This window comes from Polypterus senegalus, chromosome 13 (assembly GCF_016835505.1).
Source record: "Polypterus senegalus isolate Bchr_013 chromosome 13, ASM1683550v1, whole genome shotgun sequence".
Taxonomy (NCBI): domain Eukaryota; kingdom Metazoa; phylum Chordata; class Cladistia; order Polypteriformes; family Polypteridae; genus Polypterus; species Polypterus senegalus.
Genome location: NC_053166.1, coordinates 88,088,709 through 88,116,461, shown reverse-complemented (window position 1 = coordinate 88,116,461; position 27,753 = coordinate 88,088,709). Strand labels below are relative to the sequence as shown.

At 39.5% G+C, this 27,753-nt stretch overlaps 1 protein-coding gene across 1 annotated transcript in view; it reads left to right on the top strand.

Annotated features, from left to right (window-relative positions):
- Nucleotides 1-27,753, top strand: part of aldh16a1 (aldehyde dehydrogenase 16 family, member A1) — a 109,062-nt gene that overhangs the window by 67,847 nt on the left and 13,462 nt on the right. Inside the window, exons 6-10 of the mRNA XM_039773826.1 lie at nucleotides 7,524-7,708; nucleotides 7,849-8,001; nucleotides 8,137-8,334; nucleotides 9,171-9,406; nucleotides 22,923-23,028. Of these exons, the coding sequence (XP_039629760.1) occupies nucleotides 7,524-7,708; nucleotides 7,849-8,001; nucleotides 8,137-8,334; nucleotides 9,171-9,406; nucleotides 22,923-23,028 (878 nt within the window). The remainder of the gene's footprint in view (nucleotides 1-7,523; nucleotides 7,709-7,848; nucleotides 8,002-8,136; nucleotides 8,335-9,170; nucleotides 9,407-22,922; nucleotides 23,029-27,753) is intronic.

Here is a 27,753-nt window from a genome sequence, read left to right as displayed (position 1 = left end):
CTGGTGAATTTGCCTTCTTTATTGAGTGTTACTGTTCATGCAGAATTAGTAAGCACCTTATGGTGTATGATGTCAAAAACAACAAAAAAAAAAAAAAGGCACAGATGTAGGTATATATGATATTTTGAAGAAATCATTTTATGACCTGAATAGTACCAATCAGAAAACATTATCGCACTAGTGCAATATTATTTGAAAAGGAACAGCGTCAGATCGGGTGTGAATTTACACTGGCTCTGTTACTTAGAGTCAGATCAGGAGTGTCGGGGGCAGGGTTGGGTGTTAGAGTATGATCGTCATTGAGAGAATAAAACTGAAAAAAACTAACTTTTACAAGTACCATAAATTTATACCCAATGTCCCATATATTTGTCTCTTTCTTTTTTTTCCTCTGTGGTACGTCAACATTGTGCACCAGAAGGCGTGGGCTTATTCAGTGCAGCAGGATCAATGCACATGTACTGCGCAAGGCATGCATGGGGGCCACTGTGAAAAGAAAAGTGTCCATGGCTCATATTGCAGAGGAACTTTGTCGTCGCATATTACTAAAAAAGGCGATGGATAAAGAAAAGGAGGATGCAACATCGACAAGCTTCTGTTCCAAGACAGCTGCTTCCCCAGTAAAGTAAACTGAGTCAGTGTCAAGTGCCCTTTTAATGTAATAGAAACCTCAGCATAGAGAAAAGTGTGCGCATTGCAAGAGGTACACACGTCATAAATGTAGGAAGAACGCATCTTGCAGCACAGAGATAAAAAAGAAAGAGACAAATATATGGGACATTGGGTATAAATTTATGGTACTTGTAAAAGATAGCTTTTTTCAGTTTTATTCTCTCAATCATGATCACGCTCTAAAACCCCGCCTCTCCTTATCTGACTCTAAGTAACAGCACCAGCGTAAATTCACACCCGATCTGACGCTGTTCATTTTCAGATAATATTGCATTAGTGTGATGATGTTTTCTGATTGGTACTATTTAAGTCATAAAATGATTTCTTCAAAATATCATATATACCTACGTCTGTGTTGTTTTTTTTCTTTTTGTTTGACATCATACACCATAAGGTGCATAGTAATTCTGCGTGAGCATATACGCTCAATAAAACTGAATAAAAAATGAAATGAAGGTGAGATACGAAGAAGAAACCAGCGTTTGTGTGTCAAATTTTATCCCTCCAATTCAGAGAATTTCCAGCTCCATTGCCTCAAAACACTACTCACATCTACGGTTATTCCCAGTTTCAAATAAAAGCTAACAGCATCAGGTCCCTAGACTGGTAGTATGTATCGTGATCGTAAGTGAGAGAATAAAAGTGAAAAAAGGTAACTTTTACAAGTACAGTACTGTAAATGTAAACGGTCTGTTACAGATGCAAACCAAATGTATGTGTGTACTGTATAATATTAACAATAAGGGCAGCTCACTACTGAAAATGGTAAATATAGGAGACAGTCAGTATCAAACCCGGGACTCTTGATTATAAATCGGCAAATCATACCGCTATGCCACGGAAGCTGTTGTATCACCTTGAACCTTTTGTGAGAGTTTTTATTTGATCTTTGGACTTCAAGCTTCACACATTCTATAGTTTATGCCTACATTTTGTAACATTTATTACTAAAATATGGAACCATTTCTGTTTTAACAATGTGTTTATGCAGATTACTGTTGAAGCTGAACACACATGAAATGCATGTGTTCCAAATAACGATCTATTATTTCCACTCTAAAACTCCAGCAGTTCACTCCCAGATGATCAAACAAGGCACGAGCTGGGAGAACTTAGTGAACGTTCTGCGACAGTGGGGTATGGAATAGAAGGCTGCTTGCTGCTTGTCTTGATTGGCACATTTACAAGACAAAAGATGCTGACAAAGAGGTGGGAACGGATTTAAGGAGGGCCAGATTTACGAGGTTTCTCGTAGGCTCTGGTAATTCTAGTGTTAAACATACTTTTTACAAGATTTTGACTAATTTATGGCTAAAAAGCCCTAAATTGCAACAGCACCATCTCACACACAGCTCTGTGTTAGGACAAAGGTGAGCTATCTGTTAAATGGTGAAATTCTAAAAGAGAAACTATAAAACAGAAAACCTTGTTGGATCAAGTAACCTGAGAAATCCAATACAAAAACCTAGAAATTCTGTATTATACATCTGTCTGCTTCATCTGTGTTGTATTCCCTGTTTTATGTTGATATATTGTATATATAATTATAATATTTTTGTCATACTCCTGTTTACCAATAAGTGTTATTATTCCATTTATTAAAGTGAATGTGCTTATGTTAACTTATCTAATGGCCAGAAACTCCACACGTAGAGAAAGGTAAGGAAAATTAAGCAGATGCTTTACCGAGAGAAAGAGAGGTTAAGAGTTGCCCAATTTTTTTATTGGCATGGCCACAGGCTAAACCAATAATTGCTTGGTGATTCAGCCAACTTCTCTTGTTCAGAATATAGTTAAGCCCCAGAGACATCACACATTTCACAAATATATTTCCTCTTTAAGTAAAATGGAATGGATCCAAGTTGCACACAAGCTTTGAAACAGAATTAGTTGCTAACTGATGTCAGGGTGATATTTCTTCAGTTAATGTAGTCACTGAAAGAGCACAATGAAACATATTTCATTAGCCACATTGAAGTATTATATAGCTTTTACCTAGTTTACTGGGAGTATCCTTGTTGAAACAAGATAAATACATACTAAGATGCTCAGCTAACACGATCCTCCTTCATAATACATACAGTGTAGACTGTAGACAGTTGTTTTGCCTCCTAAATCTGAAGTAGAATTTATTTAGTTTCGGCATGAAGCAAGAGGTTGCTATTAGCAGTTTACCTGTAGCTAGTGATTAAGTAAAGGCCTTATCAGACACTTTAAATTTTATATTTCCTTATTCTTAGAATTAATATTTACAAGTTTTTGTAAAAATTAGCCTTGTCTCTTTTCAGGTCCTCTCATTCTTTTCTCGCTCTATTTGCACTTTGAACCTGGACTGCTTATTACACACAATGCCTACTTTAAAAGGGATGCCCATTTTAACCAGTAGGGTTCATCACTGAGCTCCAGATCCCAGACACACTCACAGCCAAGCCAGTAGATAGAATTCTTTATTGTCATTATGCATACATATAGCAATTTTTTGTTGGTAGGACTCAGTTTCAAGGCAGAATACTAAAAATATACTATAAATAATAAAATAAACATAAGTATAAAAGACAGCAGTAATAAAACATCATCAAGTCCAGACATTTCCTGAGGTAGTACGCCTGCAGAGACCAGTAATCTGTGTACGCTGGTCTGCAGGGGAGGAATACGAGTGTGTGTGTGTGTGTGTGTGTTTGATTACGAGGGAAAGTGTGTGTGCATGTCTACAGGGGGGAAGGTTAGGGGTAGATGTATGTGTGTGTATCAGCAGGGGCAGATGGACTTAACAGCTCTGGGGGAAAAAGCTTTCAATCTGCTGGTGTGTGTTTTTATGTTTCTGTACCGTTTTCCCGAAATCATTGGTACAAACAGTCCATTTCCCGGATGGGTGAGATCCGCAGCTATACATTCGGCCCTCTTCTGCACCCTTCCAGCATATACAGAGTCCAGGTCTTGGAGAGGACTTCCCATGATCCCCTGTGCTGTTCTGACCACCCGTGCCAAGTCCTTCCTGTCCTCTGCTGTGCATCTGCCATACCACAGAGTTGTACTGTGACAGAGAATGCTTTCTATAGCAGATCTGTAGAAGTTTTTGAGCAGCTAAGAGGAAGAAAAGTCTTTGAACAGATCTCACCTGGTAAAGAAGGCTCAACAAAGACCAAGTCAGATTCGATGTGATATGCATACCCAAGAACTTGAAATTGCCCACATGCACTACGGCCTCCTCATGTATGAATATAGGAGCATGTTCTGTTCTTCTGGACCTCCTATAGTCCACAATGAACTCTTTGGTCTTCCTGGTGTTCAAGATGAGGCTGTTGGCTGAGCACCATAGTGCTGGGTGTTGTATCTCCTCTCTGTAGTGAGTCTCATCATTGTCTGATATGAGACCCACCACGGTCATATCATCCTCAAACTTCACAACCATATTTGTGGCATGGATGGCAGAGCAATCATACATAAATAAGGTGAAGAGTGTTGGGCTGAGCACACAACCCTGTGGCGTGCCTGTGTTTGGAACCAGTGTGGCTGATGTACGATCATCCAGTTCTAACCACCTGAGGCCTGTTGGTGAGAAAGTCCTTGATCCAGAGACACAACGATGAGGACAGACCCAGATTATGAAGCTTATGTACCAGCTTGTCTGGGATTACCGTGTTAAATGCTGAACAAAAATGAATAGCATGAAGGGCACTGCAGATGAGTCAGGGCTGTGTGAAGTACTATTGAGACGGCATCCTCTGTCAATTTGTTCCTCATGTCGGCGAACTCATGGTTGTCAAATTCAGCAGGGATGGCATCCTTGATGTACTTTAAGAGGATTCTCTCAAAGCACTTCATTATTACTGGGGTCCGAGCCACAGGACAGTAATCATTAAGGCAGGTGACTGCTGATTTTTTTTTTTTTTTAGGCACTGGCACAATAGTGGAGCATTTGAGGCAGACAGGAACCATTGCAAGTTGTAGAGAAAGGTTGAAAATGTCCAGAAACACTCCTGCCAATTGACCAGCACATATTTTCAGTGTCTTACCCGACACCCTGTCCTGTTCTGCAGCTTTGTTGGTGTTGATCCTCCTCGGGGTGGACCTCACTTGGTGTAGTTGCAGGACTATAGACTGATGCTGCTCCTCCAGCCAAGGGAGATGTACAGTCTCCCTGCAGCTAGATGCATCAAAGCGTGCAAAGAAACTCTTCAAGGTATAGGAGAGACTAGGGTCATAGCTGACCTGCTGATCGCTCTTCTTATAATCCGTTATGGTCCTTAAGCCTCTCCACATGTTCCGTGGGTGGTTCTTATCAAAATACTCCTCGATACTCTGTTTGTATCTGTATTTTGACAGGTTTATTCCTTTTTTTTAAGTTCTTGTCGGGCTTTGCTGTATGCCAGCCTGTCGCCTAACCAGTATGCTGAAAACAGTCCTGTATTGCTGAAGATGCCTCCTCAGTCCATACCCGTACTGTTCTGGTAGTCGGTTTCATCTTGCAGAACATGGGAGTATAGGCTGGGATCAGCTCCACTGCAATGTGGTCCGACATGCCCAGATGTGGGGCTGCTACAGCCTTTTATGCTCCAGGGATGTTGCAATAAACTTGATCCAGAATGCTGTTGTCTCTAGTTGCAAAGTTTGTAAATCCTCGAAATTTGGGAAGCACTGCTTTTAATTCTACATGATTAAAGTCAGCAGCCACGTCTGGATTGGCATTCATTTGTCTGCTAATCAGGCAGTACAGCTCTTCCAGTGGTAATTTAGCGTTAGCCCGCGGTGGGATATAAACAGCTACTATCAGGAAGGAGGAGAACTCTCTTACCGTCTTGAATGGTCTGAATTTCACTGCCAGATATTCCAAGTTGGGGGAGCAGTATGTTCCAATAATGTTTGCAGCTGTACACCAGGATTTATTAATGTACAGCGCCAGCCCTCCACCTTTACATTTAGCGAAAGCTGCAGTCCTGTCTGCCTGGAACAGAGCACGCCCCTCTGATTCCACCACGCCATCTGGGATGTTATTATCCAGCCAGGTCTCAGTAATTGCCGCACAGCTGTCCACCCTATGTGAGGCGATCCTCAGCCGAATCTCGTCCATCTTATTGGCGAGAGACCTGGCGTTAGTGAGGAAGAGACTGGGAAGAGCCGGTCTGTATGGCCTGGTTAAGATGATGCTGCTACTTTTATCTTTGACCCTGCAGTACTTTTGGAGCTAGGAAATGGTCTGTAGGAAACACTTCCAGGTCAGACAGGAGTCCCCCAAAGTAGGGACCATATCCCCCTGCATCACGCCCTGGTGGCACCCACAGAACCCAATAGGGCTGTGTTCTGGAACTCCAATTCCCATGATGTCCTGTTTGTATCTGAAGAGGACCTGAATCCCAGGGAGGCTGCCCTCTGATATATTGGGGTACTCTTAGTACTCTGATGCTGGTGTCTTTCCTGGTCCTCCCATCATATAGGCATCGCTGTCAGGTGAGGATTTTTGTGTCTATCCAGTCAAAGAGCCTGTCTTTCCACTTTCTTTTCCTTCAATTTCAGCCCAAGCACATTACCCTTTTGCCAAGCTACTAGCACACCTCGCTGTTATTTAGCTCTGCCAAAGTCTTCATGCATGCCATGATGGTTAGGACACACTGTTCCATATGCGTCAATCTTTCTTTGCATCAAGATGTCAAATAGCTCTAGCGAAGTATAAAAATGATCAATGGTTGCACAGTAACCTTGATCCAGCAGAGCAACTATCAAAGTTGGCACTAATTATGTAGCAACTCCATACTGATTGTGCAGAACTGAATTCCAAATGTATCCCGTTTTAGATTCACAAAGCTTGTAAAGCTTTTTGCCAAATCTTGCTCTTTTCAGTTCGATGAATTGTATCCATGACAGTCTGCCCTTATAAGCCATGAGACTTTTATCGTTGCTAACATTGCGGTCCGGAATGTAAACACTCCAAAATTTTACTAATATTGCCTGGCGTATCTCCCAAATTTTCTTCATTTTGGGTACTGAATGGGTATTCTCATCAAAGTCTTCATTGTTGGTAAAGTGCAGATATTTCATAATTAGTGAAAACCTACACTCAGACATAATTTCTCCAAAGAATGGCATCACTGACAGCACTCTTACAGGCCGAGTGATTCTCAGTTCTAATGCTTACGCAAGACGCATCTGTACAGTTGCCCAAGGGACACTCGGGACTAAAGCTTTTAGCATGGTTTTCACAGCCCTAGTAATAATCGGTCTAATGCTTAGGAGGTTAATTTCACTTCAGACTTCTGTGAACATGTCTGAATTTATCCTGACCTTTAGTGATTCCTCAGTTTCTACTCCCTATTGTCTTACAGCTTTTATAATTGATTTACCTGCTTTAAGTCTCTGTCCATGGTTCCATATGAGCAATAACCTGTTATAAATCTGACTAGGTAAGAGGTGACAGACAATGGCTTCATACTCCTTAGAAACTGTGCAGCAGCATTTAAGTTTTTCTAACTTTGTTTCCTGTCTGCCGTTTGTATTTGGATGTAGTCTCTCCCTGTCTACCATGATTAAAGTATTCTAAAGCTAGTATGATACAGTCCATACTGAGTATAATTTTTTTTACCTCGGTAGTTTTCACTGCAAATTTCTAGGTGTTGAAGGCTGTTTTTGTTTGTCATGTAATGTTAACAGCTGCTTAAACAGCTGAGGTGAATATTCTTGTTAGAACTGGTTACCATAATTACAGAACCTTTTTTCCCCTGTCATTTGAGAAGTGTGTTTTAAAGTGACTTTACAATCTGAGCACCATTCTTGGTTCATATTAAATGTTCATTTCTTTATATCTCTCCACTTCAAACATCAAGGTCAAGATCTGAACTAAACTTGTGTGTTCGTAGGTAACACTGTTGTCTTGAAGCCTGCCACTCTTACCCGTTTGTCTTCCCTTCTGTTTGCTGAGATCTGTGCTGAGGCAGGGCTACCACCTGGGGTGCTTAATGTTGTCACAGGTAGTGGAGAATTAGGATCGCAGCTGGCCCAGCACCCAGATGTAGACAAAGTTGCTTTTACAGGATCCACTGAGGTAGGTTGCTTCCTTTCTTTGTGCTGTTTTCTTATCAGAGTTTTTTTTTTTTTTTTTTAAATATATAAACTGTCTTCCCTTTCCTTGAGTTTACATTATGTTCTAGAGGTTTTTTTATTCAAAGCACTTTACATTCCTAGGTTGGTCGAGTACTCCGCAGAGTAACTGCTGGATCTGGCAAAGCACTGTCTCTGGAACTTGGTGGCAAGTCGCCTTTTATTGTCTTTGACTCTGCAGATCTGGATAGTGCTGTGGAAGGACTGGTGGATGCAATATGGTTCAACCAAGGTCAAGTAAGTGTCTTCACTTTAATGTATTGTATTTGTTGTCATTGTGAGTAATGAAAGCATTTGCGTAGCCCTTGTGGCTTTGATGCAGAAAATGTATAGAATACCCATCTCTTTTTCCCTCTATCTCTGTGAGTACAGGTGTGCAGTGCAGGTTCAGTTCTTCTGGCTCAGGAGTCAGTCTGGGAGATTCTGATTATGCGCCTTAAAACAAGAATGGTCAAGCTTCATCTTGGCTCTGGCATTGAAAAAAGTGTTGATATGGGACCTTTAGTGGATGAGACACAGAGGAAGACTGTAGAAAGTATGGTGAAGGAAGCACAAGCTGAAGGAGCACAAGTGAGTTACTCAGGACTATGCCATTTATGCACAAAAGAGCTGCAGTAATCCTAATTACATCAGTTGGAGTAAACAACATTGTTTGCTGTAAAGAGAATTAAAATGTTGTATTGTTTCCTGAGAAAATTGGCAGCTTTTTACTATTATACATTAGGTTACCGGGAAAAGCCTTTGTACAACTCTCAGATTGCAATGGGAAACAGAACTTAATATGTATATGTTATTGCATTTGCAGAGGGTTGGGAAATTGAGGCATCATGTGGTCCTGTAGCTGTTCAAACTTGAAGCTGAATTGGCTTCTGTCTCCTGGGAATCACAGTTGAAATGTATGCAGCCTATGACTGTGTCATTGGTTTTTGTGCTTTCAGTGTTGAAATAAAATAGGTCCTTAAACTCTGATAATGAATGTTTCATAGAGGAATTTTAAAAAACCAAGTGCAAACAATCTAGTATGTTCTGTTCATTTACATTTCAATCAGATTTACACATGTTTAAATTATTTCTGAATTCTTGACTTGATCCCCAGTATAATAAACATTTTTATAGAAAATGTTTTAGAAATAGCACAGATACTATTACCAAAATGTACCGTATAATGTTTGGCACATGCTTATTCAAATTAGTTACCCCTCTCCAATTTCTTCAGTGTCCATACTACCATTGTATGCAGCCTTTTTAAAAAGAGTTACTGTTCAAACAGTGGAGATGAATTTTTTAAGGTCTTTTTTTTGAGCACATGACTTCCATTCACTTTGTGTGTTAGGCTTTGTGTTGTTTCAACAATTGTTAGAATCTTTTAAAACCTAGTCTAGTGTTGTCTCATTTGACCATTTCAGGTGTATCAGATCTGGGAAGGCTTGCCTAGTAGCGGTCCTTATTATCCACCAACCTTGATTACAGGCTTGAGCACTACATCTCGCTGTGTAATGGAGGAGATTTTTGGCCCTGTTTTGGTAGCATTGCCATTTAGAACAGCAAAAGAAGCTATTGCTCTTGGCAATAACACACGCTATGGATTGTCTGCTAGCGTCTGGACAGAAAATGTTTCTCTGGCCTTTGAAGTGGCTTCCAGGTAAACCTGCATTTTTTAACTAGACTTTGTGTATTTTAATATGTTTATGAAAATTTAAAAGCATGATTCAAAATGCATGTAGTAATAATAACATATAATTAAACTGTTCTGATAATAATAAAACTTGTATTTAACAAAATAGTCTACCTGCTTACTCTCTTGGCAGTCATCAAGTCATTGGAATCATTAAGCTTTGTGTTGATTACTAAATGTATAAGAAGAGTGGTCTTCGTAATAATCTATTATAAGGTGTTAGGTATTATATAAACCAAAGTGATATTATTCCAGTAATAAAATTATACTTTTTAAATTTATTTCTGTGGTAGGCAACAGCTTCTGACAGTATGACATTACTGAGAAGTTGTCCAATAGGTTGCTTATTTTTATGTGCCATGTATTATTTTATTGGTGATATAATTTGTGCAAATGCAAAGAGAACAATTGCTACCACAATAAAATCAACTGTATTGTACAATCAAGTGAAAAAAGCACATAAGGAAATATGGAATCAACAAGGCAATACTTTTTTTTTTTTTTTATCATTTTAATGTTATGGACAAGAAGATGCTGGTTGTAGAAGATTTAATGAAAGTTGCAGATTGAACAAGGAAATAATAAACTGTTCAGGATTTTGAAACAGAGGGCAAAAGAAAGACAGGACAAAGTGAGTGAAAATTGCTTGAAAAATACCAAGGTACCAAGTGGAAGTTGAATTACCAAGTGGTAATCTGGATGACCTAGCAGGAGTAGGAGAGGACTCTGGCGTTGAATGTTCGCCGCTTCTCCCTTTGAGCTTTATGAGTTTTATATTACTAATTTATTATTTTACTTTTATTTTAGTTTTTAGTTAAAAAGTTTCGTACTTTTTTTGTACTGTTTCATTGTCTGCCGTGGGTTTTTACGGATTTTACCGAGTTTTATTAAGTTTTAGCTGACTACTCACTTGTTGCCCAGATATACTGTTTTACCGTCTGCCGTGGATTTTACGGATTTTATCAAGTTTTGCTGTCTACTCACCTGATGTCCGGATGCCCCGATGCCCGGATTTTCTGTTCTATTGTCTGCTTTGGATTTTACGGCGATATCTGGATAGCATCTCTCCTTTCTTCCTCGGTCAGAATGGCGCTCAGTTATTCCAGCTCACAACTTCGCCGACTTAATCCCACAACCACTCCTGAAATGAACATCTCCATCATTAAAGAACTTGGACTCCTTCGCCGTCCTCGATACACTCATAGAGGCTCCGGTCAAAAGTTCATCTTCCATAACCTGCCAAAGTGCTCTGCTCCCAATATTCCATCTTTCTGGTCACCTGTCGCACGTTTGACGCGTCATCAGAGCACCGTCATTCCAACTACTATCAACTCTGAAAGTATCATGAGATCTTTGCACTCCAGCATGGGAAACATCAGAGCTATTGAGAGAAACACCGCAAGATTCTCATATCCCCGCCTGGATTTATTTCGTGGAGTTGATTCTAAGCTGCGTGGAGTGGATTTTAATGTTTTGCGACCAGTACAGAGATTGACCTCACAGTCATTAGTCAAATTTGAACTGTTTAACTCTCAATCCATCTGCAATAAAGCCACACTGATTGAAGAACACATCAGGGAGAAAGGACTTGACTTCATGTGTCTGACAGAAACATGGCACCAGTCAGAGGTTTACTCTGCCCTAAATGAAGCCTGTCCTCCTGGCTACAGTTACTTGGAAGCAGCTCGCAGCACTGGGCGTGGTGGTGGCTTAGCTATCATCCACCGTCAGGATTTGGGGTTGTCCCGTATCTTGATACCTGCAACATCCTCCTGCGAGTGCCTTGCATTTAAATGTAAGCCTCCTTTTCCCATGACTGTTCTCCTTATTTATCGACCTCCAAAACCCAACTCTGCCTTCATCCCGGAAATGACTGATCTTCTCACAACACTCTGTGCTACCTCTGCCAACATCATAATTCTAGGAGATATAAATATTCATGTTGACAATCCCACAGGTTATCTCACTGCTGATTTCCTTGAGCTATTGGATTCTCTTAATCTACAACAACATGTTGATGTCCCCACACATTCCAGGGGTCACACACTTGACCTGGTCATTTCAAATTCTGCCTTAATCAGTAACTTACAGGTATATGATCTTGGTATTTCAGACCACAAAGTAGTGTCAATGGAGCTGCCCATTCTTTCCCCCCATATCAAACTAAAACGACAGATACATTTCAGAAATCTGAAGAACATCAATGTTGATGCCTTGGCCCTGGACCTTAAACTTCTCTCCTCTGACCCTACCAGCTCCCTCTCTGTTGCTGACCTTGTGGACTTTTACAACCAGTCCCTGAGCAGTCTCCTGGACTTCCACGCCCCCTTAACATCCAGGTCCGTCTCATTCTCGTGCTCAGCACCTTGGTACACCTGCGAACTGCGAAAAATGAAGACGGCTGGCCGTGTCCTTGAGCGGCGGTTCAAGGCCTCTGGGCTGACTGTCCACAAACAGGCTTATAGGGAACACAAGAGGGCGTATGCAGAAGCTCTGAAGGTTGCACGGTCCAGGTTCTATTCCACCATCATCAGCAACAGTTCCAGGAACCCCAAAAAACTTTTTTCAACTATAAATCACCTTCTCAAACCTCCTTCACCTGCCCACTCTGAGGCCACCGATGAGAGGTGCAATATGCACATAAATTTCTTCAAACAAAAAGTTGATAACATCCGCTTACACCTCTCCACCACGGATATCCTGCCAACAAAAACTGTCGACCTACTGTCTGAGACTGTCCAGCCCCTTTGCTCCTTCTCTGTTGCCACACGGGAAGAGGTGGAGGATGTCATCAGGAAAATTAAACTGTCTACCAGTTCCCTGGACCCTTTCCCTCAGCTTTACTGAGGGCCAACGTCTCTGCCATCTCTCCACTTATCACCAGGATCATAAACCAGTCCCTTTTGGCTGGCCATATTCCTTCTTCACTAAAAACTGCTGTCATCAGACCTCTACTGAAAAAACCCACCCTGGATTCTGAAGTTCTCTCCAATTATAGGCCCATCTCCAATCTTCCATTTCTCTCTAAAGTTCTGGAAAAATAGTTGCAACTCAACCTCATGACCACCTCAAACTGAATAATCTGTTTGAAAAGTTTCAGTTTGGTTTCCGCCCTGGCCATAGCACCAAACAGCCCTGGTCAGGGTCACCAATGATCTTCTGATAACAGCAGATACTGGTTCCCCTTCTTTACTCATCCTCCTTGACCTGACAGCTGCTTTTGACACAATAGACCACAACATTCTCCTTCACCGCCTGAAATACACCATTGGACTCTCTGGAAATGTTCACAATTGGTTCACATCTTACCTGACCGGCAGAACTGAGCACGTCGCCTTGGGCAGCGCAAAATCTCATACCCACAACGTCACTTGTGGTGTCCCACAGGGCTCTGTGCTAGGCCCCATCCTTTTTACCATCTACATGCTCCCCCTTGGAAATGTCATTAGCAGACATGGTTTATCTTTTCACTGCTATGCTGATGACACTCAGCTTTACCTCAGGACTACCCCCACCTCCTCTACTGCTCCTCTGCCAATATCTACATTGACTACCTGCCTGGAGGAGATAGAGGCGTGGATGAGGCTCAATTTTCTTCAGCTAAACAGATCCAAAACAGAAGCCATCTTAGTTGGCACATCACACCATCTCCGCTCTTCTACCATTACCAGTATCACTTTGCTGGCCAAAACATTCCCTTTCCACATCTGTCACCAATATGTGTGTTAAAATGGACCCTCAACTCACCTTTGACGCCCACATCAAACACCTCTGTAAGTCTTCCTTCTACCACCTCAAGAATATTGCTAAACTCCAACCAACTCTCACCCTGGAAGATGCAGAGAAGCTCGTCCATGCCTTTGTCTCCTCCAGGTTGGATTACTGTAATGCACTCCTCATCGGGATTCCTGGCAAGAGTATTCAGAGACTCCAGTATATTCAGAATTGCGCTGCCAGGATCCTGATGAGGGTGCGAAAGCATGACCATATCACCCCAATCCTGAAAACCCTTCACTGGCTCCCTGTTCCACTCAGAATTGAGTTCAAGGTTGTTCTCCTCACCCATCAGTGCATCTATGGACATGCCCCCCTTTACTTACAGGAACTCCTTACCCCTCATACCTCCTCACGCACTCTCCGCTCTGTACACACTAACACTCTCCAAGTCCCTAGAACCAAGCTTCGCAGTATGGGTGATAGGGATTTTTCATCTGTGGCGCCGAGACTGTGGAACGCCCTCCCTGATTACCCGAGAGCCCTACAGTCGACTGATGTTTTTAAACGGAATCTAAAAACTCATTTTTTAGAAAGATATTTTGTTAAAGCATACATAGATTTTCTTGTTTTATTATTTTTGTTTTTACTCTGTAGCACTTTGAGATTTCTAAAATATGAAGTGCAATATAAATAAAATTTATTATTATTATTAAAAAATGTTGATTTTGCGTTGCGCATAGGCAGCAAAGTCAGATTATTATTATTATTATTATTATTATTTAAAGTAATTTCTAGGGGTTGGGCACCTGAAACACCAATATTTTATTAACAGAATTATGATTCACACATAAGTATAATAGTTGTAAGCTATCATTAAACACAGTTAAAACTAAGTCTTTCTGATTTTGTGACACCAATAATGGTATAGGCAATACAAGCAATATAGCACTACTTGTCACAGTATGTTTTGCTTGGTTTCCTTGGGCTTCATGTATAAACATTTGTTTAGATTCCATACTAAAATTTTGTGTAGGCTCGAAAAGCAAAAACTGTATACAGGTGCCGGTCATAAAATTAGAATATCATGACAAAGTTGATTTATTTCAGTAATTCCATTCAAAAAGTGAAGCTTGTATATTAGATTCATTCATTACACAGAGACTGATATATTTCAAATGTTTATTTCTTTTAATTTTGATGATTATAACTGACAACTAATGAATGTCCCAAATTCAGTATCTTGGAAAATTAGAATATTGTGAAAAGGTTCAATATTGAAGACACCTGGTGCCACACTCTAATCAGCTAATTAACTCAAAACACCTGCAAAAGCCTTTAAATGGTCTCTCAGTCTAGTTCTGTAGGCTACACAATCATGGGGAAGACTGCTGACTTGACAGTTGTCCAAAAGACGAGCATTGACACCTTGCACAAGGAGGGCAAGACACAAAAGGTCATTGCTAAAGAGGCTGGCTGTTCACAGAGCTCTGTGTCCAAGCACATTAATAGAGCTTTCTCCTTGCAACCCTGCCATGCACACCATTGTTGTTCAGTGTTCTCCTGATGGTGGACTCATGAACATGAACATTAGCTAATGTGAGAGAGGCCTTCAGTTGCTTAGAAGTTACCCTGGGGTCCTTTGTGACCTCACCGACTATTACACGCCTTGCTCTTGGAGTGATCTTTCTTGGTCGACCACTCCTGGGCAGGGTAACAATGGTCTTGAATTTCCTCCATTTGTACACAATCTTTCTGATTGTGGATTGGTGGAGTCCAAACTCTTTAGAGATGGTTTTGTAACCTTTTCCAGCCTGATTAGCATCAACAACTCTTTTTCTGAGGTCCTCCGAAATCTCCTTTGTTTCTGCCCATGCCCCATGATACACTTCCACAAACGTGTTGTGAAGAGCAGACTTTGATAGTTCCCTTTTCTTTAAATAACACAGGGTACCCTCTCACACCTGATTGTCATCCCATTGATTGAAAACACCTGACTCTAATTTCACCTTCAAACTAACTACTAATCCAAGAGGTTCACATACTTTTGCCACTCACAAATATGTAATATTCAATCATTTTCCTTAATAAATAATGACCAAGTATAATAATTTTGTCTCGTTTGTTTAACTGGTTTCTTTTTATCTGCTTTTAGAACTTGAGTGAAAATCTGATGATGTTTTAGGTCATATTTATGCAGAAATAAAGAAAATTCTAAAGGGTTCACAAACTTTCAACAACAACTGTGTCTTAAACGAGTGCTTTTAGCCACTCACCTTCACCTCCCACTTTATATGGCTTACAAAATGTCTTTTTTGAATATTCATGACCTAATCACCATATACTGTACATTTGGCCATGCCCCCGAGTGTGAACTTGAGGCATTATTGGCATTCAACAGAGTTCAAGGGATACCAGTGTTGAATGGGGGCGGCTCACCCCAATGGATGCACTGTTTTACTAAATTAGGTCTAAAATAAAGGCTATTTTTCACATAGTTTTTTGAAGCCACAGTTAATATAAATATGCTATTCAATGGATTAGGCTCACAGTGATCCTCTGATTTCCTCCCAATGTCCAAAAACATGCACATTAGGTGAATTAGTGATTTTAAATCATGCCTGATAGATATGTTAGTGAGTGTGTGTGTGTTCATCTTGTGATGGGCTGTGATTTATCTGGGTAGCAGCTTAATTCTAACATCCTATACAGATGACATGATGTGGTCCCGGGATGACTTTGAGGTCCTGATCGGTCAGCCAGGTGGCGCCTGCCACCAAATATCCTATGGTTGTTAAAGCATGTAACAGAACTGGGATCATGTGATTTCTGCTTGATGGCATCTATGATGCAGGCTCCAATTCAGCACACAACTTAAGAGGACAGTTCTAAATCGGCTTATAATGAGCCAAAAAATCCTCATAATCCTTGTATAGCCCACTATTGGTAATATCCGCTGAAAGAGCTAATGCTGCCAGTATAGGAAGGCTACACTTTAAGTCATTTGACTTTAAGTGTGTTCATTCGGTGTTATTGCCAACATTAAAGACTTGAGTATTGAGAGAACATGTCAATTCAGAATAACGTGGGCTTAGAAAATGGATGGATAATTACCGTATATACTCGCAGATAAGTCGGGACTTGATTTATCATATAATTTCTGGTCGTCTTATATAATATGCTACTGTGGCTGTCCGTTTGTCCAGGATTTTAAATTATCTGTAGCTCGCAAACCATTTGACCTATTGACCTGAAATTTGGTACACATATACTACATGACCTCTACAATCCACTTTTGAGATGATGATTGACCTCCAAAGTCAAAGGTCAACCCAGGAAAGTCATGGTCAAAATTCAAATAACCTGTAGCCTGAAATATGGTACACTTATACTACGCTGAAACTAATGCACTACAGCATTAAAAGCAAAGAGTTTTGAATTATTCCTCTTTTTTATTTTTATTTTATTGTAGAATCAACTCTTGGCAGTGGGCAGCAAGGCGACCATGCAGCGCATTCATACGGGCGCCGTTCTCATCCCTACCTCCGTCGCTGTCACTTCTCCTACCTGATCATATCTTAAATCATTGTACACATATATGGTCACCGGAGTATGGTCAAGTCAGTTAACGTGCAGTGTGCCGTTACTGTCTAGTATTTTATAATGTTGGTTGTATAAGTTGAATACAGATAACTCAACTATATTGGTCCAAGAGATTATGATATACTAACAGCCACATGAGAGAGTAACCCCGGAGCATACTACCTTTTTTTTCCTATGTAGGTGTGGCAATGAGCTGTATCAATGCATGCTCCTAACCTCTTTCTCTCTCTCTCTCTCTCTCTCTCTCTCGTGCCTACGTAACCACATGGTAATACTGAACTATTCCGAAGCAACGTTTGCACTGTTTTGTGTGTCTCACACCCTCGTACACCTTTATCGTAAGAGCATCCCTTATTTATGATGGAGTGTTCGATCAGAAGAAAATATGAAGCTGGTTTTAAATAAACGTTATTGTGGTAGCAAAAGAAATCGGTAACTGTACTGCTGCAACAAAATTCGATGCGTCTTAGAAACTGATGCAAGATTGGGGGAGGCAAGAAGATGTAAAAAAATGAATAAAAATTAAGTGTTGCATTTTTTAATGGGTGTATAAGTCGGGGTCTGATTTTTATGAACGATTTCTCGGGTTTCAAGACCCGACTTTTATATGTTAGTATATATGGTAGTTCAAGAACATTGGAATGTGACTGACGTAGCAGTGAAATACACAGAAAAATATTTTCTGTTTACTTCTTTGTCTAGTCACATGGTATTGCTAAAATGCCAACACCAAAAACTCTGTATAGGTCTGTAACTCTGTAATGGTCGAAACTTGCCATAACGTTTAAGCGAATTGTCACGCAAAGTTCGTGCTTTATACATCCTGACTTTTGCATAAGAAGTGGTTTACACACCGTTTCTCTTTTATAAACCTCTCCCGTTGATCATTTTATATGAATTACTTGGGGGCTGTGCTCCCTGCTTGCTTCGCTCGCCAACCCCTGTGTTTGGTTAATCGGATATACAATTTTTAAAGCTTTTTTTTTTTTTTTTCCTTTGGAATTATTTCAATTTCATTATTTGCACTTTTACTTTAAAGCTTCATTAAAAACAATATTTGGAATTACTTTTTCTTCAAGATCGCATTGAATTTTGATTCCGTTTTTGGAGACACATTGTGACAACGCAACAATTAACTGCCCATGAGTGAATATTGTTTCTGTTTCTCTAATAAATAATCTGACTTTTTCTAATGTTTGTCCCTGTGATTTGTTAATTGTCATAGCAAAAGCTATTCTCACGGGAAACTGTAAACATTTTAATACGCATGGCATATCAAAATCTCCTTTGGTGTCTAAGGTTGTTTGCGGAATATATACATTAGCTTTCTTGTCACCTGTTAAAATTTGCATTGCTTTTCCGTGATCATAAATATACACCTGACTGAATTGTGTTTTCTTTGAAATTAAACTTGTTGTTACTTTAACTGTTGCGGGACCACAGATTCTCATAGTGTATGGTCCATTATTTTGTAAATCTATGTTTTGTGCATTGAATGATGCAAAGGCGAAAAGACTTTGTTTTCTGCTCTTTGCCTTTTATTTCTGACCTTGCTTTGTCCTGCCATTTTTTCAATTACACCTGATCCTGATGATTAATTTCCATTTGTTTACGCTAATGTGATCTTTACTATCTTTTTTTTGATACTGTAGCGACTGACGTAATAAATTGTCACAAAAGTTTTACTTGAACAATCGCCAACTTCGTGACCCCAAACACAACTTTCTTGCACCCTCTCCAACCCCTCATTCCCCAGGTCTGGCACCTTCCGCCCCTTACCGCTTCAATCAATACCCCGTTATCAGTCTTCCGTACTGTACCCAGCCCTCCCTCAATCAGACCTAACAGTCACTTAAAACAAAAAAGGCTTCAACCTGGCTGGGATGCTACAATACTTTCGAATTTTACTGCTTTTATATTCTTTACCTTTCTCTGCTTGTGTATCGTGCTATCGTTTCTTTGAGCCTTTCGAATTCCACTGCTTTCATAATCTCTTATCTGACTTTTTTTCTCCCCAACCCTTTTGGGTCTCTTTTCTCCACACTGCTCTTTCTTCTTTGATTAGTCATTGACATTTCATCTAGAACGTATTGTCCTTATACGCTTTATATGTGCTGTGTGCTATGTGCCTTTACACGACTGAGTGTTTTGCTGTCCATGCTCTTATTTGATATTGTTTGCGTTCGAGAAGATCACGTCTCGTCGCCCTGCTTTTCCTTTCCAGGATTTTTTTTTATAATAAAGAGATTTGAAAGCAATGAAGAGTTCAAATATTTAAGAAGAAATTTAGTGTTAAGTTGAAAATTATAAGCACTACATCAGTGGAGATCTCTGTGTCCCTGCAACAGACAGAATCTTACAAATAGGTCCAAGAAGAGACTTTGAAAGAGGAGGAGTCACAAAGCTATGTGAATGTTTACCAAGAGTTTTTATAACAGGATTTTGAAACCTTAAGAAAACAAACTCAGAAAAATTCCATATCTTAAAATGAGCAAGTACTCAAGGGTATTTCAACAAAAATCTTTATAAATTTGAGTTTCATTATTAAAAGGAAGTAAGTGAGAGCATGCCAAATTAATGGTAATGTGCTCAGTAGCTTTGGTTTGTGAAGGGACGCTGGTAGCAGCATTCACAATCTGTTCTAACCTTTTGTACTTCGGATACCATGTGCAAGCACCATTAACAAGTGAATTACAGTAGTACGTCTATGAACTGATAAAACCATAGAAGTACTCCAGGCATGCGGAAGAACGTTTGCATAAATATTGGAAGAATGAACAAAGTCCATATAGTGTTTAGGACTGGTCCATGGAGCTGGAAAGCAGCAGTCCTAACCAATGTGCTACCATGGTCCTCCTAGAAATGTACATTTCCTTTGTTGTCTTTGACTTAGTCTGTGCCAGGATGACAAGAAACTGTAACTTACTTTAATAAAAAGTTCAGGTAAAAAAAGTAAGTAGAAGTAATACCACTCCTTGAAGAAAAAATCAGCAGCCAAAAGTAAATGAGTTCTCCTAAAGCAGCTCCAAAGGTAGCTTGCTAAGAAGATTAGGAATGACCGAACACAAGTCTAAGTTATAACTAATGCACAGAAGACATAAGTCTCTGAGGGACAGAGCAAGTAGTGCCTTTGGGGCCATTAACAATGCAACAAAGCAAGCAGGGCAATTCATTTATAATTAGTATTTATTTTGCATAGGGTAATTATATGAGGGGGACCCAAAATAAAAACCAGAATTATCTTCTAAAGGGCAGGTCACTTTTAGTACATTCTTCCCCTGCTAGTTAAATATTCTAGAAACCCTTCTGCATCAGTGTGCCAACCGGAGTTGGTGTAAGGTGCTGCGTTCGGCTTCAGTAACTCTTAGAATGCATTTGCCTATTTTGTGATGGCTGATTTATACAAACAATTTGCGGTATTGAAATTGTGTTTCCTGTTAAGGGAAAAATGTGTCAGAAATGGTTGTTCTGCTACAGACACTGAAACGGTCAACAAAACCTTTTGTCTGGAAGTTTTGAAAAGTCATGAGGTGACTGGTTCTACCACATGACAACAGCGCTGAATGTTCAGCAGTTTTTGTCCAAAAAACGACATGACCCTCACTCGTCACCCGTCCTATTCACCTAATCCCGCCCTGTGTGACTTTTTTGTTTTCCCAGATGAAAAAGGTCCCCTCAAAGGCAAATATTTTGCAGAAATTTATGTGGAAGAGATGAAACAAAAAGTGTCTGAAGCCCTAAAAGGGATCAAAATCGAGGAGTTCCAAAACCGTTTTGAGCAGTGGAAAAATGTTTCAATAAGTCTATTACATCAAACAGAGAGTATTTTGAAAGTGACTGAAGTTTAAAAGTGTGAAAGTAAATACATTTTTTTAATAAACAATTTGTTTTGGTTTTTTTTTTTTGGGCCCCCCACTGTATAGAGAATATAGCACCTTAAAATCTTGTTTGAACCCTAAAGATTTTACGCTTTAGAGAAACTGTCTTTTTTGACAGTGTTTTTTCTGCATTTCCAGCTAGGGCAACTTCAATAAAAGCAAACCACCAGTACAAATGCATAGTGGTTCCATATTTTTCTGTTATAGTAGTTGATTTTTTGCATTAATTTTTTTGCATCATCGACATATGAAGTTTGCATTTATCGCAGTGGTATTTCCAAGGGTACATGATGTTCTCCATAAGGTTTGTCATCGGTTGTCAAAATCTGCAGTGAAAGCACAATAAAGCAGGGTTTTCTAGTTTCGGTAGTCATTTTGCTTCAGTTTTTTAGTTTCATATGTGTTTTTTTATTTTGTTCCTACTTTGATCTGGTTAGTTTAAATTTCAGATTTTTAATTCTAGTGAGCCAAATTCAACATTATAGTTAAATGTGCTATTAACATTGCACCTTCATAGCTGTGTCATTTTTTCCCCCTATGATTTAATGTTCCATATGAAGACTGCTGTGCTTTAGTTTAAAACAAATATTTTTTTTTAATAATCTTTACGTAGAAGACACAAACGCAAGTGACTTTACAGATTGCAGAATATTAGAACAGTATATTACAAATGCTCAGTAGTTGGAGAACCAGATTTTATGACATAGTCAAGAACATAATGCAGAAAGTCCTCATAAAAAATGTACAGGTGATAAAAACAAATTTTATGTATGCCTTTTTTTTTACTTTAGCAAGCCTCATTGAGTTTCTTTTAGCCCGACTATTAATTTTATTTAACAATTATTTACAAGTCTCTTTGTCCTATGTGCTGTCAGAAATTATACTTCCAGAAGAATCTGTGCAAGTTGTAGTTTTAAGGAACAGTAAAGAAATATTACCACTCCTACAACAATACTGCATGTGATCTAAAAGATGTGTAGACAAATTACAGAGGCAAAGGTATACATTGCTGTTATTTCCATTGAGGCAAAGCATAGCCAGTAATAAATAAATGCACACAGGTTGTTTGGTGTTCTTTGCAGTAGTCCGTAGTTCCCTGGGCATATTTAGTGTGCAGCTTGCTTATTTTTCACCTGTGTAAGCCATGTCCATTTTCCAACATCTTTTACAAGCAAAAGAGAAAGTTTTAGTAAGAGAGTAAAAGCTGAAAAGTAGGAGAATTGTTCATGAAGCATACTGAAGGCCTGACCTAATTTGAGTTCAGTACAGGTTGTCTGCTTATTGAAAAACTGTATACCCCCTTTTTATCATCATTCCTGTATGTAGGTTATGTTTTTAACACTGAAGCCATACTCAGTAAATGTTTTATTACAACTTAAGTGAATAATGGTACCTGACGAAACATTATGAGAAGTAAAGAACAAAATTTCAGCAGTTTACTTTAGGCACATATTATGTGAAACTTTTAAACATTTCAACACCAAGTCTTTTGGATATAATTTTTGTTATCAGGCTGAGACTTTGATAAGCGTATGAAGCCTGAGAAAATGAAAATTAAAGTATATCCTCTCAGTGGAGTTGGCTGTGGTTGTGTGAAAGCTGCAGCTATATATGTGAAGGGACACTTTAATGAAATGGCTGTCCGTCCATTGCAGTTTCCAGTCTTGTGCCCAGTGCTGACAACAGACACTGACTCCTTCCAACACTATATTTGATTAAGCAGATTCAGAAAAAGTACATAAACTGGAGAAGCTGGTTTCTAAAATTGTCGGAGTATCTTCTGCTTCTTTTTTATTATTATCTTAAGCCTGACTTACTTCTCACTTCTTTGGGGACAAATAAAGTTCTACCTATTTTTCTGTATTCATTGCATCTTACTTATTTGGTATTTGCAGTACAAAACTCTTACTGGGTTATGCATTTTAAATAGACTACTGCCATGGAGGTTTCCACAGATAAGAAAAACTAGCACAGTGTCAAGTCAGTTACCTTTCATTGGTTCATAGGGTCAGTGAGGTCACTTGTACAGAGTACAGTGAAATTCTTACTTGCATGTAGTAATTAGCATGAAACATTTCACCACTCTCTGGCACCAAATCCGATCTCTTGAGATTTTTGATAAAATGTTTAGTAAGCAATAAAGCCTATGAGTGGAACATGCGCTACTGCCACATCTTTGTGTAGTTTGTGAAAAACTGACTTGTAAAAATTCTGAAAGCAAGCATAATGCCAGTGTTTGGGGAGGGATGCAAGTCTTGATGTAAGATGAATGAATGTACCTTTTTCAGTCTGCAGGCTGGCACTGTCTGGATTAATGCACACAACTTGTTTGATGCTGCTTCAGGATTTGGCGGAGTTAAAGAAAGTGGCTATGGGAGAGATGGAGGGAAAGAGGTAAGTGCTCAAATGGGAGCTGAGCGGTTCCTGCTTTGCATCCTATGTTGCTCCCTGCACTGTGAAAAGTTCTCAGGATGCCAAAAAAGTACAAAATAAATGGCACCTTTATAACAAGGGATGGGCAGACACATTGAGCAAAATAAATACTGTGCCAAATACAGAAATAATAATCCATTTTATTTATATGACACCTCTCTCATTGCTCAAAGAACTGCACAGAAATTCAGAAAAAACAACAGGACGCATAAAACATTGGATACAAATATTTGCATTAATCACTAAATAAATTAAATAGAGGATGTAAAATGCATTAAAACAGAATAAAAGTCAATAAACCAGAATCAAATACAAAACTATGAATACTAGCAGAAAATCCTGAATAAAAAAAACATAATTTGTGGTATACAAACAAATCTTCCTGGGAATCTGGACAGAGAGAGTAAACTGTAAGCAGGGTCAGAATGTTATGATAAGGTAAATGCCTTCCTGAACAGATAAGTTTTGAGCTGTTTTTTGAAAGAATGAATTGAGTAAACTGATCTCATTAATTTAGGAAAGTTGTTCCAAGTATGAGTGCTATAGAAATTAACACTAGAATCCCTGAAGCCTACGAAAAAAGTCGTAATCCTTGGCCACCTTAAATTCCTTCGCACCTCTCTGTTAGTGTCTTTTGTTTTGCAAATGTGTCGATTGGCACTGGTAGCAAGCAGCCTGCTATCCCATTCCCCCCACCACAGCAGCTCAAGTCTGTTTATCTGAGTGTGAAGTGCTTCGAATTGTATAGGGTAAATAATATATTATTTGGAACACATGCATTTCAGAAAGAAATGTTGACCACATAAGCTGAAACAAACGTTTTCTCATGTTGTAGTACTAATTGAAAAATTTTGTCATGAAGTGAATAATATGTGACTGAAGTCCAAATATCAAATTAACACTTTCACAAAAGGTACGAATATAGCAAAACAAGTGCGTTTTTTTTCAAGAAAAAGAAATTGGGTTAGGGTATGATGCTGACAGGACCACTTGGCTGGTGCAGAGGTAAGAACTGCTGACTCGTAATCAAGAGGTTGCGGGTTCGATTCTAGCACCTTCCTAGATCTACTGTTTTGAGTAGTGAGCTGCTCTTACTGTTACTGTTATACAATAAAAACATACATTTGATTTGATTCTGTAACAGCCAGTGTAAATTTATGGTACTTTTAAAGGTTAGCATTTTTTTTTTTTATTATTCAGTTTTATTCTCCCAGTCAGGTTCACGCTCCCCCGATCTGATACTGCTGTTTTCAAATAAAGACGTGCTATAACAGAGGTGAACTCTGCTGAGGATGACAGTTCTACATTGGAGAAACAGAATAGAAGCTGCACCATGCTCCCCCGCCCCCACAAAAATCAAAAAATGACAAGGTCAACATAAGAACAGTGCAGCTGCACCAGGCGTAAAAGCGAAAGAGGGCACTGTTTGGATGCAGCAACAGGTTGGGTGTCATTTGGGTGTCATCCTGCCAGTGAATGAATCTGCCCCACACATGTCCTTCAACAAAACAGAAGGGCCTATAAAGCTCACCATGGTAACATGCAAAGTTCCGTTTGTGATTATGTTAGATGATGGTCTTTATGTGAAAAACATTTATGTTTCTTATATACAGTAAATGCCACATCAAATGTTGTTTACCTATATTTATTTATGTATGCTGACAAAGTACATTTAGGAAAATATCAGTTACGTAATGTGCGACAATAGCTTCCACCTGCAGCTATAGACACTTCAGTACGCGAGCAATGGTACCGAGAATGCAGTCAGACTTCTTTTATTTGGGAACTTACACCGTCAGCATGGCACGGCCAGATCTAAACACTAGCGTGGAGAGTTGCTCTCATAGACATTATTACTAAGAACACTTAAGAGAAGGCCAATAAGATTATAGCTCAACAAATCCATATGTAGGAAGTCCGCAATTCAATAACTACAATTACCAACATAGATGGAGATAAAACCATTGCCCATAAGAATATAACCCATACATCCACTGAAGGAGGTTTCAGAACACAAAAACAGAAATTACCAAAACAATTGGAGATAAAATCATAGACCATAAAAAACAATAAATCACATATTTGAAGAGTACTACAAGTCCTTATATTCTACTCAGTTTAAAGAGGATAAAACGCAATCTAACTAGTTTTTTTGATGCTTTACAAATACCACAGCTAGATACTCTTTGTGGTGGAATTGGACAAACCTCTGACGCTCTCAGAACTACTCGATGCTATAAACTCACTCCATTGTGGGGAAGCAGCAGGCCCTAATGGCTACCCAGTGGAATCTTATGAAAGCATTTCAAATAAGTTACCTCTGCTATTATATGCATTGTTTATAGAATCTAGAGACAATAAGTTTCTGCCTCAGACTTTCGCCCAGCATTAATTAATGTCGGCCATAAAATCTAATACACCAGAGATCTTATTATCTTTGAATGCTGAAAATGCATTTCTCATGGATAAACGGGGCTATCTATTCAGCATATTGCATTAACTTGGGTTTGGCCCAAATATATGTGCAAGGATAAAATTACTTTTTACCAGTCCAGAAGCCTCTATTTGTATTAACAACATTATTTGAGACTACTTCAAACTAAAACATGGTACTTGACAAGGATGTCCTCTATCATCATTACTTTTTGCAATCGCCATTGATCTATTGGCCATTTAGTTTCAAAATGCGTCAGAAATAATGGGGAATACCAGAGAAGGACTTAAACAGAAAATTTCACTATATACAGATGATATGGTATTGTACATATCCGACCCACAAATGTCTATACTAGTAGTCCTTGGTGCACTAGTAGAGCTGCAAAAGATATCAGGACTCAAAATTAATTTTGAGTGCTTTTTCCAATGAACTCTCTAGCAGACCGTATTAGACTGGACACCTTCCCATTTATTTTAGCAGATCAGTTTAAATACCTCTGGGTAAACTGCATAAGAAAATGTAAAAATCCCCCTATTAGCATGGAAAAAATTAAACAAGATGTGAACAGATCGATCATCAACCCTCCATCTTACAATTAGCAGGGAGAATTAATGCTTTTTCTATTTCAAAGCATCCCCATATACATTAACAAATTATTCTTTAAGAAATTAGACTCTGTTGTAACCTAATTTATTTGGAAAACGAAATAACCACGTATCCAAAGGGTGACACTACAATGACCTAAAGCAGCAGTGGTCATGGCACTACCTAATTTTCAATTTTATTACTGGGCGGCAAATATAAAAGGTATAAAGCCATGGAATTTGACACAAATTGACAAATGTACACAAGCCTGGTCTGCAATAGAAATAAAATCTTGCTGTTCTTCGTTATATGCTCTGCTTTGTACCTCATTAAATACAACTTATCATCAATATACTAATAATCCAGTTGTTCAGCAATGCAATTGCTCAGAATATGGAACCAATGCAGGAAGCATTTTAAGGGAAAGAATTTTTTTTTTTTTCTTTTTTTCCCCCCCCCCACCACCCCCTATTGCACCTTGTGGCCCACCAGGCTGGCACCGCCAGCTGAACCCAACACAGACAAGTGTGGGACACAAGTTCAAGGCACACAAGGTTTATTTTTCTTTTTCCCTTGTGGGAAACTCCTTCCCTGTTCCCCACAAGTAAAGCACAGTCCAAGCACAGCACGCAACAGTGCTGTTGCTTTACTCTTTTCCTTCTCCTCCACTCATCTGGTCAAGCTTCGTCTTCCTCCTCCCGACTGTGGTTCCCCGAGTAGTGGCTTCAGGTGCTTGATTACTCGTTTCTGGCAGCACTTCCGGGTGTGGCAGAAGAACTGCCAATAAGGGCTCAGCAGCTCCTGCTGCAGCACCCCCTGGCGGTGCCGGCGGATCCCAACAGGGCTGCACCACACTCCAACTCCCATGAACGCCTGCGGGAGTCCGAGACACCGCTGCAGCCTGGGTGGGTTGCCATCTAGCATCCCGGGGGAGGTGACGCTGTGGCCATGTTTTCTCCCCCGGTCCTCCCAGCGTGGAGGAGTCCTAGCGGGGCAAGGGCCCCGGCTGCATGCTACAACCTCTACATGACAATCACCTTTTCATACTCTGTCAAACCTACACAATATTTAACTTTTTGAAAATATTTGTGATTAAAATACTTAAAGATTTGTATATAGATAATGTTTTTGCATCTATAAACAATTATGCTTCAAATTTAACTTTCTATCAACACAATTGTTCCACAACTTTCAAATCAGAAACTTTACTAAAAGGAACTGCCCAGTTTTCCTCACCTCCCACCCAATTCTATTCCAGAAAAAATATTGATCAGTCTTGAAGAGTCAGACAGCTTCTCAATAACATATAAAAAAGTTTTAAAGTCCCTTCCATTTAAAGATAACAGGGTACGGTGGGGAATGTGTGAACATTGAAAACTAGTTCCAGCCTCACTGAGCCACATGTTTTGGGTGTGCACCAAACATTATGGACAAAAATCTTTGAACACCTATCAGAACGTCTTTGTGTCACAATCATTCTTAACCCATTAATAGCTGTGTTTGGTGTACACCCAGATGGGCTTATAGTGGAAAAGGACAATTGGATTGTAATTGCCTATGCCACACTACTAGCACGCAGGCTTATCTTGCTCATCTGGAAGAATCCCTGCCCACCTGTTATAAGTCAATGGGTAACTGATGGGCTATACTATTTGATCTGTTCA